At 37.6% G+C, this 17,740-nt stretch overlaps 1 protein-coding gene across 2 annotated transcripts; it reads right to left on the bottom strand.

Annotated features, from left to right (window-relative positions):
- Positions 1 to 134: 134 nt before the first annotated feature.
- Positions 135 to 16,153, bottom strand: fkbp5 (FKBP prolyl isomerase 5). Of its 2 annotated transcripts, XM_074670256.1 has the most exons (11): positions 15,835 to 16,153; positions 11,773 to 11,905; positions 11,432 to 11,576; positions 9,815 to 9,957; positions 6,935 to 7,049; positions 6,695 to 6,851; positions 4,854 to 4,944; positions 4,536 to 4,619; positions 4,266 to 4,451; positions 3,921 to 4,160; positions 137 to 2,902 (listed from the first exon to the last, which is right to left on the bottom strand). In XM_074670256.1, the coding sequence occupies exons 2-11, from the start codon at positions 11,875 to 11,877 to the stop codon at positions 2,798 to 2,800; spliced, it is 1,371 nt and encodes a 456-aa protein (XP_074526357.1). In that variant the 5' UTR covers positions 11,878 to 11,905; positions 15,835 to 16,153; the 3' UTR covers positions 137 to 2,797. The 2 variants fall into 2 exon arrangements, with proteins under 2 accessions (XP_074526367.1, XP_074526357.1); XM_074670266.1 differs by lacking the exon at positions 15,835 to 16,153 and having other exon boundaries at positions 135 to 2,902; positions 11,773 to 11,886.
- Between the last annotated feature and the right edge of the window lie 1,587 nt (positions 16,154 to 17,740).

Below are 17,740 nucleotides of genomic sequence, written 5' to 3'. Positions count from 1 at the left end.
CAATATTGAGCTAAAATAAATATTTGGTAGATCAAATATATCAAATGTCTTTTACAAAATATAAACACTTATTCCAAAAGCAACCCCATCAATATCATGACACGTTGAGGTATTTGGCCTGTAGCTTGAAAAACACAACTTCTTTTTTCGATGTAACCTCTTGGATTTATTTAATGCTGAAAGTGCAAAATAAAGTAAATATTAAAAAAATAAACAGGAAGAAGACATGAACAAAGGTACCTCTACTTTTTGTTTGAAAAAAACCCTCTTTTTTTGCATTATGCACATTTAAAATATTGATGATGATTTGTTTTACAATGCAAAATTCTTTTAAACAAATGTAAACATTTTAAATGACAAGACACTTCTGATAAAAACTACTTTCAGTTTAGTGACCTTCCTGCATTTCACTGCTTTGTTTTAATGTCAGAATAGTTCAAATTGTTCCTCTCATTTGTAGGTTTTATCTCTTACACGATGATTGCCTGGTAACCTTTTGCACTTTTCAGAGGGGGTAAATATTTAGTACATCCTTTGATACAATTTCATAACTGCTAGAAAAAGTACTTCATGCTTGTTTCCACTGTACAAAAGTTTGACTTTTCAGGGCCAGCATTACTCAAAACACACTTAGCAACAAGCTATTTAAAAAGCTTGCTAACATATAACAATATGCAGTATATCAACACACAAACACACACACTCACACACTCCTGCACACACTCACACAGTTGATTTTTTTTACATAATATATACTTAAGACAGCTGAGGTTTTCATTCTAAACCAACCAATGTTTTTCAAAACATCTCAAGATCATTGTCAAGATTTCATCCAGACATGTCGTAAAAAGATAACAGTGTTGGTTTGACAGTCATGTAAGTGCAGCATTGTTCACTATCCAATATCATTCATACATATCAAAACAAACAAAGATGTAGTGAAAAAAGGGCACGTCTGTTCTGGACCGAGGCAAGAGGATCTACACAGGTGTACTGTTGATCACATGACCAGAGCTGACAGATTTCTGTCAGCCTTGAGTTGTTTTGAGGATTATCATGCTTCATTTGCCATTCTAGCCTCTTTTCACTCTAATGCTGACTGAGTCAAATGTACTTTAGTACATAAGCTCTATCCACAACAAAGAATAAAGCTGAGTGACTTCATGCTCACAACTTCTTTAGGCAAAAAGTTTCTTGTGGCTTGTAAAACAATCCAAAGTTGTGTGTGCTGAAGATTGTGTTGATATGCTGCTGATGCATTAAGTTGATAAATAAATGTACAAGTGCAACAGAAGAAACCTGTGAGTCACTAAAATCCACCAAAGCTGAGGCGCAGACACATTAAGCTTTAAACATATTTTTTTTCTTTTTTTTTCAGCTGCCACTTGATAAAACAGAAGTCTGTCAATAAAAAGGATGTTATCAAGCTAGCTTCTTATAACGAAGGTATGAACTATGGTACCACTTTTTAATAGGACACAATTATTCTTGACACATCATGCATTTCTCCTCTGATAGATAGTTTACTGCATGATAGTGGTCTGCCTTTTATCAGGAAAACTGTTTCTCATCTTTACCCAAAATATGAACTACTTCAGAATTTAATTTCTAACCTTACCACAGTTCAGGATTTTTTAAACATGTCTGAATTAATACATCCATGTTCAATGTCACATATAAATCTTACATTATATCAGTGGTTAGTAGCAACAGAGTTGAGAAGCTAAATGTAAAGCTGTCTGAATTGCAAACCATGTTTTGGTTTAGTCTAACATCCGTAGTTTGTGCTTGTTTTCTTATTCCTTTTTTTGCCTTAGGTGTCTGCTATTACAGATGATTAGGGCCACAGAAAAAAGTCACATCATGAAATTTTGGTGTAATAATAAGAGAATTAAGATGTAATCTTAAGAGGAAGAAGTCTTTTATGGCTAATCTCTTTAAATGCTGAAATATTTGTTGAAATCTATGACTATTTTCTCATGTGATGAATGATTTTATCATCTCATCACATTGTGTGTGTTGTTATTTTTAAGTTTTTCTGTTGACGTGACCCTAATCCTGAAACTTCTGGTTTGTTGAAGTCATTCATAACAGTACTAAAAAATGACATTTGAAGGAGAATCCATTTCTTGTGGATCCTGAAGGTGTGTTTTTAAGCAATGTCTAATTGCCCAGTGACTAAAAAGTGGCTTTTCTACATCATGATTGTTTTTATGAACCAAAGTTAAATCATAGATGATTTATTCATCAAACTGATGCTTGTTTGTTTTTTTTAAAATACCACTTCGCTAACAGGACTTTGAACAAAGTATATATTGCACATGAAAAAAGTAGCAAAGTTTCAAGTCTGAATCCCAAACACCTCATGATACATGCATGCAGCTGCCCAAGAAAATGCTTAATACAAAATACAAGTCAGAGTACAGTTTTGGAATTAGAAACACACTGTGGAGGTACATCTCAGCTCTACACAGTAGCCTGATGTCAACAAAAAAATGGAATTTGTCTGTGTTTTTGAAAAAATAAATTATGTTTTTAGAATAAAAGCCGAGGCTTGAAGTGTTCGTCAGCCTCAGTTCACTGAACCTGCGGACCTGAATCCACTGGAAGTTTAGTCCTGGCAGTAGCGCAGTTCTGTGTGGCAGGGGAAATGCTGTTCCGTTTGCAAATGTCCCTGCTCAAAGTCTGCTTTGTATGCAGGAATGGTAAGGTTTTACTGAGAGAAAGAGGTTCAGGTTTCAGCCTTTGTATGACTCAGTTCCTGGAGAGGCCTTTTTTTCTTCCTTTCAAAACGTTGTTAATAAGAAGGACAGTCCTGACTCCTCCGCCGCCGTTTAATGCCCACTTCACCATTCATATTGTTTCTCATGCTTTCATCCCGCCTCCTCTTCGTCCTCCCAGTCTGTGAAGCAGAAATGAAGAAGAGATTACTAAAAAAAGAATAACAGACCATATTTAATTAGGTGGATGGACCAGATGGACTTAGTCTGTTCTGAACAGTGATTTTTGTGAAAACATCCCTCCTTGGACAAAAGTGAAATAAAATAACACCAGTCAACATTAAAGTATCAGTATTTATCCTGGTTGCTTTATATGAAAGTTGTTTCCCTCTTCTCATCACATGCCATGCATCAGTGAGAAAAACAACAACATATCTTTGTCTGAACACTAGAGGTCAGCATCACACTGAAGTAAACACAGGAGCAATTACATACTAGAGGACGATACAACAGAACAATTCACCACTAAAACATAAATGAAACCTCATATACTGAACTCATCAGCCTTTTAAATGCAATTCATTAAATGAAGGCAGTATGGTCTTAGATAATTAAAGCATCTCCCATGGCATTTGGATGCGACTGGGGGGATAGATCTTCCCAACTGTTTCAATGGTTCTCACTGTAATACCCAAAATGGCTGACCACGAGTCCAGCAGCTTTGCTCGCCAATGTGAATTAACTGATTTATCAAGCATCATGGGGATCTAATCCTCATTATCAAAATTAGCACGTTATTATTATTTTTTTAAAAGCATGTGCTTTATGAGGCTGAATCCTTCAACTATTTGTTTAAATTTGAAGGAAATTTAAGGATAACTGCATGGAACAAGCTTTTTTATGTGTCTCAGTAAATGTAAACTTGATGTGTTCTTCTTCCTGCTGCATTTCTTTCAAAACTTTAGAAGTCAAATTACATGATTTGTCAAATAGATTTGAAGAGGGGATGTTTTACTGTGTGTGTATGTGTGTGTGAGCTTGTCAGAACAAAAAATATCGTATCCAAGGTCATAACTGTCTGATCCAGCTTATTAAAGCTACAGCAAACATTTAATTCGCTGTAGCGCAAAGAAGAAGAAAACACAAGAAGTTAGGGCGACTGATTTTCTATGTTGAGCCAAGAACATTGAGCAAACAGACCTTGGCATCCCGTTCAGCAAATTTCTGGAACATGTTGGCATAGGTCCTCTTGTCCTGCTCATGATGTTCCTTAATCTTGCTCTGGCAGATGGATATCTGGGAGCGAGCTGCTCGGTTCGAGGGGTTGACTTGGAGCACTTGCTGAAAGTCGGCCATGGCCAGGCTGAACTCGTTTCGAAGGAGTCGGGCTTCCCCTCGACGATACAAAGCCTTTTCATTGTTTTCATCCAGCTCTATCACCTTAACACAAAATACACAACGTAATAAAGTTAAGACTATTATCCTGCAGCCACAGACAGTCAAAGTGGTGAAAAATTAAGAGCTCCATCAGGATTTGAAGCTCACCTTGTTGCAGTTCTCCACCACTTGTGAGAACTCTTTGATCCTCAGGAAACACAGTGCCAAATTGAGGTGTGATGTCAAAACAAAGTCCTGTATCCTCTTCTGCTGCTCTATCCCTGTGCCACACTCCATTTCTAGCCAGGAAACAATGCGCTGGTACTGGATGACAGCCTGGTGATACCGCCCTGCCTAATAAAGGTGGAAAATACTGTTTAATAAGGCTAACATATAAAAATACTCTCTGTGAAAATAAAGTCAGCATTGAGACTGTACCTTAAAATAATGATTCCCTTTATGTTTAATTCCAGATGCCAGAGTCAGCTTTTCATTCAAGTCCATTTCCCAGGATTCTTTCACCTTTATGGAAACACAAACGTCACAGAAAGTGAGTAAACAAAGGTTGTTGTGTTTAAGTAGTCAGCTGCAAATTTCTCCGTGACTAAGCAGAACATCCTGAACAGTGTGCTTGAGTTTGTTTGTTTCTCATGGGAAAATGGAGCTAAACCATACTTTAACCACATCTAGGCTAATCTAGCCATGCAAAGTTCAAATGTTTCCTTTTTTTATCTAAACACAGAACACAGGGCTCACCCTTTTGAAGTCTTTGAGCGTTACTTCATATATGATTTCTTGATCTGGTCCAATTTTGTATTCTGGTTTACCTTCGCTTCCAAAGCCGTACCTGGGAGAAAAGAAGACAAAACCTGTCAGATCCTGAGCTTGTTGGAAGTATATTCTCAAAAGACACAACAAGAAACAAAGAATCTCCATCTTATTTTTACGTATCAAACTGTCTGAATGTCTACCAATACAAATAGAAATTAATCCATTTAATTTAATATCTGTCATATGCAAAACTCATTCACATTTTAGGTATTAATACATTTTACATTTAACTAATTGAAAACTCTTTAATTCCCCATTAGAATTAAGGTTTTTTTTAACTTGGGGGAAGAAACATTTCCTTCTAAAACATCTAGTCCATTTGTTATAAACCTTTACCCATTAGACCTTAATATAAAAAGAGCCCCTTTGTACAGATTAAATGCTGCACTTTAAATGTTAAATGCTGCAATCTCTTATAATTAACAATATCTTTTCATAAAAAAGTTCAGACTAATTTAGATTTCATAGATTTTCAGTATGAATACAAGTGTGATGTGAATTTAGAGGACTTTGCTTTTGCCCGAGAAGCTGCTGGGGAGGGCTGGTGTGGGCTGGCTTACAGGAAAGATATGATGCAGTTTGGGAAGAACATTATGTTCTCTTTCTTTTTATATTCTCTCTGTAGTTCTCTCTATTTATTTATGTTAAAAATACTTTGTATAACCAGAGGGGGGTTATGAGATGCTGTTAAGGACATAATGCAAATCCTGTTTTAATTGTTGTCTCTGTGTTACAGAGCAGATAAATCTGATTTCTTCCATATTCAAAGAAAAGCTTAAGATGTTAAACAATGAGAATTCTTTCATTTTCAAGTGTCTGACTTCATCATCAGGGTTTTCCAGACTCAGGTTGTGGATTTCATAATTTTTAACCTCTGTCTGTTCAGAGAGAAACAGATATTTTTTCTCCCGAAACTATTACGACATTAAAGGTGCTGCACATGGAGGTATTTTACCCACATTGTTCAAAAATAGCACTGTGCCCCTTTTGGCTGTACTGATAAGACTGTTCTCTTTCCTCCTGGGTTTGAAACACAACATGACGCGGCTGTTATTAAAAAGGACTAGTTTGAGCAAAATACATACTTGAAGTGCTATCTTTATCTATCTATCTATCTATCTATCTATCTATCTATCTATCTATCTATCTATCTATCTATCTATCTATCTATCTATCTATTTATCTATCTATCTATCTATCTATCTATCTATCTATCTATCTATCTATCTATCTATCTATCTATCTATCTATATATATATATATATATATATATATATATATATATATATATATATATATATATATATATATATTAAGCCACATGCATATATCAGTTACTCATTCAATACCTTTAGTTCAACTTATTTGATTACAACAGTATCAAAGATTATAAAACAAGCATTATAATGTTCCAGGACTTATGACTGAAATCTGGATCTTGAACTTAACTTAATATGTTCTGATTTTTCTCGATAATGTATCTGTCTTCCAAACCCTGTATCAGGACACCGGAGAGGAGAAAGACTGCATATTAAACCAGCCAAATAAATCATCATCTGACAGGAAGCCTACTTTACCTCCCATGAGGTTAAAAGTTCCTGGAGGATATAATTTGGCGTAATTGCTATAATAAAGGCCACATGAGGACACAGCATGAACACTCAGCCAAAATAACCCGAGAGCAATCCCACACTCACACTACCAACTGTACCTGCAATGACATAGCAAAAGAAGTAACAGAGACTTTGGATCATTTGCTGACTTACTTTGGTTGTATGGAAAGTACGCAGCATTCTCCTTTTTGCATTTTGTCCATGGCCCGGTCTACTCCAAGAGGAACACCTTTATCCTCAGCCTCACCCACAATGAAGCTGACGTCTCTGCAGTCAAACAAACGACCTCCACACCTGCCTTCCAGGTGCACTGCAGCACAAACAATCACACAGGTCATCATTTGATGCGACTTTTTTGTTTATTTTTCCTGTCAAAGAAAAAAAACTCCTTACCATCAACACTTGCTCCATCATTTGGGTTTGTGTAACCATCCCCTTTGACCTTTATCCTTCTTAAGATGCCGCCGTCATCGGTGAGCACCTCTCCTTCAAACTTGAGCAGCTCCATCTGTTTGGTTGTAAACGTTTATGTTATCATTGCACAACACAAACAGGGGTTTAAAGCAGAGAACAAAATTACAGCTCAGCTAAACTTGGCGTGTGGTGCTTCACTAGGTGTGGGAGGAAAAAGGCTGAACATAACGAAAAACAAGTAGGAGTCATAGCAATAAAAAAAGAGAAATAATGACTAAAGAAGAAGCAGCGAAGAGACCTTGCAACCCAAAAAAACAGTGTTCTGAACTTATTTTCCTTATTTGGATCGATCAGCTAAGATCAACACACAAAGTTTTACCACATTTCTAATTGACGGCAACTTCTCTCTTTTATTCTGAAGCTTTCTCACTTTGTGTGGCACCACTATGGACTATTGCTACCTTTAAATGAAGCTAAATTGTGATCACACTTAGAAAAAGAATTCTATCAGGCTGTTTTTAAAGCTCCTGTGAAGATGTTTTTCACTACTCACAGAAATCAACATACATTTCAGTGTGGGACCCTTAAAAACCAGCAAGATCATTAGTGAAAAAAATGGTTATTTCTGTATGGCTGTTTTTGATGTCAGTGTGACCATTGCAGCCGGGTAGGTGTCAGCTCAGAATACAAACTCGCTGACATAAAAGTCTCATTTTAAAAAGTGTCCTGGAGCAGTAATACATAGCTTTTGTCTTTTTTGTTTTGTTTTGTTTTGTTTTTGTTTTATTTCTGGGTTTTTTTCTTACATTTTAACCTTTATTTAACCAGATAAATATGTTATTGAGATATGGATCTCTTTAACAGGGGTGACCTGGTCAAGAGGGCAGCAGCACAGGTCATAAAGTGCAAAGTGCAAAATAAATGCCTTTAAAGTATTGAAATCTATGAAATAACACAACTAAAGAGGAATTGTTTGCCTGAATTACCCCAAAATAAAAAAGCAGAACACTTCCAGTCTGATTTGTTTACCTCCACATTGTTCAGTCCCTCCTTTAAATTAGCATCAGTTGATTTAGCTTTAGGACAACAGAAACTTTTCATGGCTTTTCATGCTTTTAATCAGATAAGAGAGTACTATGGATAGAGTAAGAAACAGGGTGAGAGTGGAGTATGACACAGGAAACAGGCCACAGGCTGGATTCGAACCCAGGCCACCTGCTCTAGGGCAAACCCCACACGGGTGCGTCCTAGAACAACAGAAACTTTTAACTTATTTTTACCAATCTGAGTTCTGACCTTCAGCACACACAATAAGAAAAGATCCTAGGACCAAAGGGTGCAAGTCCCTGCATGCTTCTGATAATGAAGAGAAGGAGACATAAGGGAAGCAGACCTAAAATAGACTGTCATTAAGAACTCAGCAGTGTTTTAGTCTACGTGCTGACAAAGAAGACAAACCAACACCCTCATACAGCACACAGTGATGAGTGAGGCTTCAAAACTCGTGATGAGTCTCAGTGCCCTGCGATACAGAGTCAAGAGCATTTAAACTCTGTGAAGAGGTGTATGTACAAGACATCACCACAGCCCAACAAAAGACTGAAAAGGCTGAAAAAAAAACACCAAGAAGACATTGTCCAACATAAAACCCTCACTGAACTTGTACAGGACAATTTGAGCACAGAGATAAGAGGTAAATGAGACGCCAACATTGGCACAAACCAAAAGTTCCTCACAGGAGCTTTAATGTGTGTTACGCATGTCATTAAAGGTAAATCTGCTCTATTTCACACCAGTTTCTTTAAATTTAGAGAAAAATATCTATAATTTTTGGACACTGCATGGATTCTCCTATTGAAAAAAAGGGGAGGACATCTGGGTGATATGCTTAGACTGCTGCCCCTACAACCCAGTCTTGAGTAAGCTGATGAAAATGAATGGATGACAAGATAAAGGGTTTAGGGGAGAAAATAAGTGTTTCAACAGTGGGAGTAGATCACTGTGGCGACAACAAGAGTTATATTTTAGTCCCCAAGTTCAGAGCCTAGGCACTAGTACTACCTGTTGAAAGTTTTACTGTAGGTTTAATAGTTTTGACAAGAAGAGCTGAGACATTTTTATACTGTTTCAAAATGACTGCTATGTTGTGCTAAGTAAGCTTGGTCACAACTGTTATTGATGATCTATTTGTTCACCTACTTCTTCTACCATGTGTGCATATAGCTGCACTGAAGTGTTTTGAAAACCTTTGGGAATATTTTTCTTTAACTGTGAATAAATGTTTAAAAATGTAGTAACAGTTTTGTTTTTTAGGACATAACTGCTGCTTTTGAAAATTAAAAAATGAAAATACATAAATACTTCAACAAGTAAATTTGTAAATCGTACAGGTGTATGCACTTAAATGAAAGCATACAAAAATAATTCATATGAAAGTTCAACACCTGACTTCATTTGTAACACCTGTCACAATTTGGATTATTGTTGGCAGAAATAAAAGTGGAGCATGGACTGAAAAATAAAAAGAGCATTATGGTTGTGGTTAAGTTCTGTCCATGGGGTGCAAATTGTAAAGCAGGGCAGCTGGCTAAATCTCCCTGGATTTCCAGAATGGGCTGATAATCATCATTGATTATAGGGGACAGAGGAACACTGAATTGTCCCCCTGCTGAGCACAAAGAAGTGGGTACAAGCGAGGACTGCTCTGATTTTTCTGGCTGCTTGACTGAGAGGGATTAAAATAGACCAACCATTTAATTTTACCAGCTGAGGTGCTTGCTGTGGAGACTGACACATGCTCTACAGTTATCAGGGTCTCATGGTGTGATGTAGAGTTAATGTACACACAAGCACACTTACCTCAAACACTACTGGAGAATTTGGAGGTATCTTGTCGGGGTTGCCGGCAGTCCCGTAAGCATATTCAGGTTTGCACAGTAACGTGCACACCTCTCCTCTTTGCATGGACAGCACGCCAATATCCCAGGCTTTCAGGACTTGCCCTGTGAAGAGATAAAGCATGTAAGAAAACTGTTGGAAATGCTTTAAATGACACATTACACAGGCTAACACATTGTTTAATAAATGTTTCTGATAAAAAGAACTTCAGGTAATAGTTTATTAAATTTTAGCTTTACAATAACACTTTGTGTCAAGATTTGAATGATGACACAATTAAACATGAAGCACTGGTATGAAGAGTTTTAGCATAAAACATAAAACCAATGAGAGACAGCCGAAGCCTGTGTTAAAAGAAATCAAATTCACCAAACAACACATGATTGATAAACATGCTAAAAAGATTTAGTGTACTTTGTAGAAAAACAAAGCATGACAGCCCCATGCTGGGGTGTTACGAGGGGCTTCTCCTTGTTTCCAAGAAGTTATTGCTCCCAGGCAAGGAATAGTCTGGCAAATTATCCCATAATCTCCTTATGAATCCTCAATTTGTTTTTTTTTCTTCACAGTTTGTTTTCTTATGAATCAAAAAACAAGATACAGCATATTAAATTGGCAGCATTAAAGGTGCTGGTTCTTTTGTTGTTGGGCAGACCCAGTTGGTTGAAGCTGTTTTCCCATGTGTAAGTTAACTATCTGCTGGCTATTGCTTCACATTTAACAGGCATGATCCAGGTTTCAATCTTCTCATCTGACTCTTAATCCCTGTGAACAGACGATGTTTATGAATGCAGAGCTTTAAGTTACGGGAAAACATAAATAGTATATAGTAAATAGTAAAAAATGCTGTTTTTTTTTCTTCTTTACACTGAAGCAAGCATCTGCAAGCATCTTAACAGGCTTTGGCGAAGCACAAGAAAACTACATGTGGACAACTGAAGAGGTCACAGAGGTTATGATACAATCCCGGAAACAATGGTGAGTCTTCTTAACTTCATATAAGGAGCAAATAACATCTCACCTCTTGTGCTCAATCCTACCAGTTAAGTAGCAACGTGCTTGGAAGAACAAATTTTCATTACACTATGTACTTATATTTGGTTAAAATGACAAGCAAAGAACTTTAGCTTATTGAGCTTTTCTTTACTTTAAACACTAAAACAGACAAATAGATTTAAGTGAAACTAAACACTCTGTACTTCAGCTTAGCTGTTTATCACGTTGCCCGTAGCACAGACAGCAAAACAACTGACCTCTGATTCTATTAATTACCAATCCCGTACACCTCATGACCACTGTTATATCATTTTTGTAACTGACTGTGTAACATCACCGTTCCAGCAAAAACACTTTTCTTTTCTTTTGTTTTTTTATCGTCAAAAAAAAGGCCGGATTGTTTTAGGCGTGATACTAAAAGCCCTTCAAAACTGCTGCTCCAAGAGGAAATGTCATTATCAAACTTTAACAGATGGGTTGTGACATTGTTGATCATTAGTAAACAAGCTTTACTTTCCAGAGTTTGAAAACTTCTTTCACTTAGCGAGAGCAACAGCAGAGTTGGCAGGCTTAGATACTTACCTTTGCCCACATTGAAGCAAAAAGGTTCTTTGCGGTCTCGACTGCAGTCAAATTTCTTCCCAGTGAGAAGTTTCCCAGTGTAATGAACAGTCACTCTGTCCCCAATCATCGGCCTGTCTCCATCCAGGCCGGGACGCTTCACAACCTGCAAACGCACAGACAAGCTTCCAATTAGACTGAGAAACTTTTCTGTCAAAGAATAAAGAGAGCATAAAGGATGAAGAGACAGACTGAGGTGAGAGAAAATAATGAACATGCCATATGGTCACATAGTGGCTCTCAGTGATGTTTGAACACCCACAGAAAAAATATAAAACATTGAAAGCAAAGAGAAAACATACCTTGATAACTCCTTTGTCTTTGTTAGCTGTTACATCAATGCCCTTTGCAGCAAACACAGCTGTGGCCGACTGGCCGTCCATAGGTAGATCCTGATCAGTGGTCATTTCTCCATATGCGCATCACCCTGTAACACTGCAGGAAATTTCAACACACAAGACTGCGTTTAGTAATCTGTGGGCCATAAATAAACTTCCATGTCTTTTGTGTTTTCCCAGAGACTACAAGAGGACATGATAGGTTAAAAAACCTATAGAAAAAAAATGCTGTCATTTGGAGAAATCAACGCAAGATCATCCCAATCCTCGACATTTTCTTCCACATTATATCTCTTTTAGATAAATGAGTGCAGATTTTCTGAATCAATGTACTGAAGAGGAGATACTTCTTCAGAAAAAGTCACATTAATGTCAATCCCAGCTGAATTAGGGACATTACTCTGTGCTGCAGTTTGCCTGATTCCCTGCACATGAAGCAACAACATCACCGTAAACATGTTGAAGGCTGCAGCATGCCGCTTACTTCACTCCTTTTATTTTGTAACATCCACTGTGCCTACCAAGTACAGTGTGTTCCAGACTATTTGTTTATCACTCTTCGTGCTTTGTCAGTCTATAAATAAAATATCCACATGCAGTATTTTATGAAATGTGGAGCATGGCTGAACCTTGCTCAGGTATTTTTACTCCTAATTGTGTAATGAGTTTCTGAACCCGAGTCTTCTTTCACGGGCAGGAAAAGCGAGGGCTCGTCCTTGCTCACAGAGTGTGCTGATGTGTCTGCATCATCACAGTCACGTAATGTCTATGTTGGTAATAAGGCAGGTTGTAATCTTACGGTAAACTGATGCCACTCTTCCTAATATAGGGTACATGCTGTCCGTTTTTTTGGGGGGATTTTTTGGTTTGTTTGTTTGGGGTTTTTTTAACCTTGTGTGCGGAGCTCAGATGCAACCTTTTTGAGGTCTTGTCTTCTGGAGTTGCTTAGAGTACTGGATTATCTTTATACCTCTTTTCTTGTTTAGTTTATTTCATATAGCAAAGGAGAAGTGAGTACTTGGTCGATGCGGTATAATAATATTACAAACACAGGCATAGTACGCAGTGTGCACATGGGGTTTTAGACATATGGATGTACCAGTCTCATTTTTACCGGACTATGTAAACAACAAGATTATTATGCTTTTAACAGCATTTGATCTCTACCTTCATATCCAATTAACTACTGTTTTAAGGTTTATTTTTTTGTAGCAGCACTTCCTCTCATCAATGGATTAGTAAATTGTATCACACCTCTGCACCATCAGAACACCTGCAGCTTTGCCAGCCTTGTAAAAACCTGCTGTCAGGGACTGTGGCGTAGTGTGGTGTTACTAGTGTAAGGACTTTTGGCAAGTGTGTAAATTCTCATGTCATAACAGAACATCCAAAACAACAGCATAATGATTATGCTGACCATGAAGAATATCTTGTGTTTCTCAGGGCTTGTAGTGCCATGGACACTTTGTTCCAACAACTACGAACAAAAGCAAAAACGATATTTCTATTTTAAATTACATTTGATACAGCAAAAATGAGTACTGTAGTTTTACAGAAAACAGAAGTTTTTCGAACAAAGATGACAGATAATGTCTCTGATGTTGTCAAAACGCTTGAAAAACAAACACATGCTAGTTTTCAACTATACACACTGAACACTGAGAAACATTAGGTTAAGTCTGGATGTTGCATATAGGTTATCACTCGTCTGCATGGTGAATCAGTGTATGAGCATTATACCATCATATTCACAGCAGACTAAATGTAAGTGGAGTATCTTTATGTAAGTGTGTATATGTTACAGTGAAAACACATACACATTACACATAAGAGGTATGTTTTACATTTCCACAGAGATTATTTAAGGCTTCAAGCTATGCTCAAGGGCATTACAAGAGAGCAGAACGGCTGCTCTGACTCCCTGCATATATTTTCCAGAAATTTCCAGGACTTGGCCTGTTTTCACTTTCAGGGCATCCCAAATGCCACCAATGACCATGTGCAAATATGTCGACATCCTGTCATAGTGACTAAGTCCACAGAGAACCAGCAGATACTAAAGAAAAAGCCCACTGTGCTGGAAATTGATCAAGATATGACCTCATTCTCTGAAACTGAAAAAGATCAGTCACCACACGCATGACCACAAGGTAAATCCCATAATTATTTGTCTTCTTTGTGTCTGTACAAGTCTTTCTGAAACTTGTGTCACTGTCAGGGGGGATCAAGTGTTCGTTTACTGAACTCTTCAGCATGAGCACGGGGAAAAATTTCCATCCTCTTGGAAACCAACACCTTGTCTGTGACTTTTTAATTTCATACTTTTTTATATAAGAAGTGACTTGCTGAACGTGTGTGTGTGTGTGTGTGTGTGTGTGTGTGTGTGTGTGTGTGTGTGTGTGTGTGTGTGTGTGTGTGTGTGTGTGTGTGTGTGTGTGTGTGTGTGTGTGTGTGTCTGAACACAATGTTCCTTCTATTCACTGTTCCCTGCTGGCAAAGCCTGATGGTGCTCACCAATCTGAGACCCCCTCACGTACTACACAGCTTGAATTTTTGAATGAAAAAAGGAAGATATGAATCACACAATTATGCTTATTGGCCCAGACCCCACATTTACACTGAGACAACATTTAGTTTCTATTCAAATAAGTGGATTGACTGCATTTTGAATTGTGTTCATCACTTAATTCACATTGGTCTTATAGAAAGTTAATCATTAAAATTTCCCTTTTGCTTTGTCTCGATCACATGAGCCACTTAACCTTTATGAACCAGTGAAGAGTAGGACCAACTGAAAATAGTTCAGACACAGATAAATGGTATGTGAGCTACACGTACCTAAGCTGATATACCCTGCGCAGGAATGCAGGAACAGATCACATTGAGGCAAAGACCACATCCACGGACGCACACAGGGTATCTGTACATTCTGTCTCACATCCGTGTTCTGCTGCTGATTCATATATGAACATGTGAGCACATAGTGTACATCACGGACTCAGAGACTGAAACCCTCGGTCACAGAAATGTCTCACATGGGACTGTCTTCTCCTTATATAAATACATTTATAAAGAGAGACAGAGGAGAGATTATTTACAAGAACAAACATCATAGTGTTTTTAAATTAAAAGCTTGAAAATTTGTTCTTAAAGTCATCACTCACATTTTTTGGAAATGATACTATTCTGTCGAAGATATACAAAGTGCGTGCTGTGGATGTGAAGTTTGGTTATTTATAAATGAAAGGAACAGTTATATTTTTAAGTTAGTGTATCAAGATAAGAAGTTATTCATCTCCACTTTGATACATCCTTTATGGCTGTCCAGATCTTGGATTTTCTCTCAAATTGTGTCCTTAATAGTGGGCCTACTCTGTTTCTATTTCATCTTTATATGAATACTTGTATTGTGACAGTCATTTATTTTCAGTTATTCTTACTGTCATTATATCTTCTAAGTGGAGCTTTGTCCAAAAAAATAAGAATCAACGCTGGATGAACATGCTTAATGTTACTTAGTCTCACAAAGGAGGGTTAGGCAGCTCAATTCACCGAGGTGTACACCTAAGCCTAACAGGGTTGTGCATGTACCTAAGTGTTGTCTTCATCCACATCCAGTGGCAGCTACAGCCAAGTATCACATTAACACACACACACACTCACCTCTAAACAGGCTTACATAGGCATTCTTATCAACCCTTATTTACCAGAGCATACTGAGATACAACTGAGTGTATCCTCAAATGCCCCCATAGAGTGGCAAATTCAACATCCATCTCTGAAGCATAGCACCCAAAATTGGACAAGTTGTTTTTTTCTAGAGCCGTTTTCATCAAAGTGATTTTGGGTATAAGAGATCTGCATAACGCAAGCCTTTCTTTATGATGTATAACAAGTGTCCCTTTAACTCAGACAGGCGTGAGCACAGAGCATCAGGAAGCCGGTAGACACAATGTCTTAATTAACTGCTTCATTAAGTCTGCTAACAGCAAGATAAAAGATCATAAATAAAAAAGATCACATTACCTTAGATTCTTTAGTAGTCCCCCAAAAAAACGCCGGCTGGAAATTGGGTGGGTAAATTGTAAACCACGTCCTCCTGAATCAAGCCCACCCTCTCATCTCATACCATCCAGGGTACTAAATGTTCTGCCCATGTGCTCACTATGTAGTGCTGTTTTTGTCCCTTTTTTCCAAACCCCCCTTTTATCCCCTATCCTGTCTGGTGACGATAACCGTGCCGGTGAAGTAGCCACATGGATCTCAGACTTGAAAATGACACTGGTGAGAGAGAGAGGTAGAGAGGCAGACAGTGGCAGAGAGGAGGGAGAGAGAATAGAGTAGGGTAGAGTTGTGGGAGGGTGTTTAGTGTAAAATTGAGGGGCAGGTCTTGGAAAGCAGCCACAAAGTAACACAATGTTCCGGCTGTACTGTAGCTGTACCGCTGCCGCTGCTGATGAGAACACTGTGTTCCAATAGACACCCTGACCTGTAACCCGTTCCGTGCCGAGCCATGCCGGGAACAGCCTGTACCGCAGCAGGCTGTTCTCTCCACTCAGCTGACAGCACATATCAACAGTGCTGTGTGTACTAGCCGAGCTTTAGCCTTCCCGTCTGCCTGCACGGGAAGTGTAAGCACCGTCATAAAGCACTGTGTGCCCGATAAGACCTTCGCTGAGACGGATTACTGTCGCTGTGAGGGACGGTAAAAGAAAAATCTGCTTTTTTAGCGGGAGCTTGTTTTTGTAATGTCGTTAACATTATTTGGATAATGTTCTTAAAACTTATTAGAAAGACTGTGTTTATATCAGGCATGAAAGTGAACTTCGATAAAGCTTTATTTTGACCTCACTGCCTAACTTGTTTTGTAAAAATTATATTGCCGTTTGTCGGGTTGTATTGTTTGTCTCCACGTTACACTTATACGATGTTATCAGGGATGCAACATTGTAGCATACAGGTTTCCGTCTAAAGTGAGCTAAAACAGCAACACTGTGTTTTAAAGATGGGATAATTATTTTATTTTATTTTATTTCATTATTTTACTTGATTAGAAAGATTCGATTTGAAAAAGTCATATTGGCTTACCTAGATAAAATGATATTTTCAGAAGGCAAAAATTGTACATAGCCTGTTTAAAGGAGAATAGCATTTAGTAATTGTTTAAGATCAGATCCTCTTCAAATGTTTTAGCAGTAAATATAGTGATAGAGTAAGCACACACATGAAAGGAATTTGACTCTGGTTTCAATTTGCTCTTGATGTAAACACAGTGTTCCAAGAACAATTTCCAGGAAGACAGAAATAGACAGAGCTTAAAACAGGGACAACAAAACTAAACAAAGACAGGCATAATAAACATTGAAGTATAGAGTGTAAGTCAACATTCACTGTATACAAGTATGAGGCAACAATGAAAATGCATGGATTAAAATTCAAGGACTATATATATATATATATATATATATATATATATATATAAATATATATATATATATATATATATATATATATATATATATATATATATATATATATATATATACATATATATATATGTATATAAATATATATAAAAGCTTTGCTTTTTTCCCCCCAAGTGCCCCTGTAGCTAACAGAACCAAATGTAAGTTGGCTGTTATCTTTTCCATTTCAGTTGCACAAATTTGTAGACATAACGTAAAGACAGAATAACTTTTTCCCTTTTTTATGACAGCACTATGTGAGAGACCAATATCAGTCTGTCTAGCCTACTGTTTCACAGCTGCCTTTCTCTCAACTGTGAGAACTGCTTGCTCACACAGCTTTCCTAGATGTACTCGTGAGCTTATGCAGACCATCACAAGGTGATTTTTTTTCTCTTTCTCTTCTTCTCTTTTCAGGATTTGTGTATCCAGCTATGAATGACAGTAGATCCCTGTGTATGTATGTC

The sequence above is a fragment of the Halichoeres trimaculatus genome, unplaced genomic scaffold (genome assembly GCF_033239565.1).
Source record: "Halichoeres trimaculatus isolate MK-OKI-2021-1 unplaced genomic scaffold, fHalTri1.1 fHalTri1_scaffold_1, whole genome shotgun sequence".
Taxonomy (NCBI): Eukaryota; Metazoa; Chordata; class Actinopteri; order Labriformes; family Labridae; genus Halichoeres; species Halichoeres trimaculatus.
This window is presented reverse-complemented; position numbering and strand designations above follow the sequence as displayed.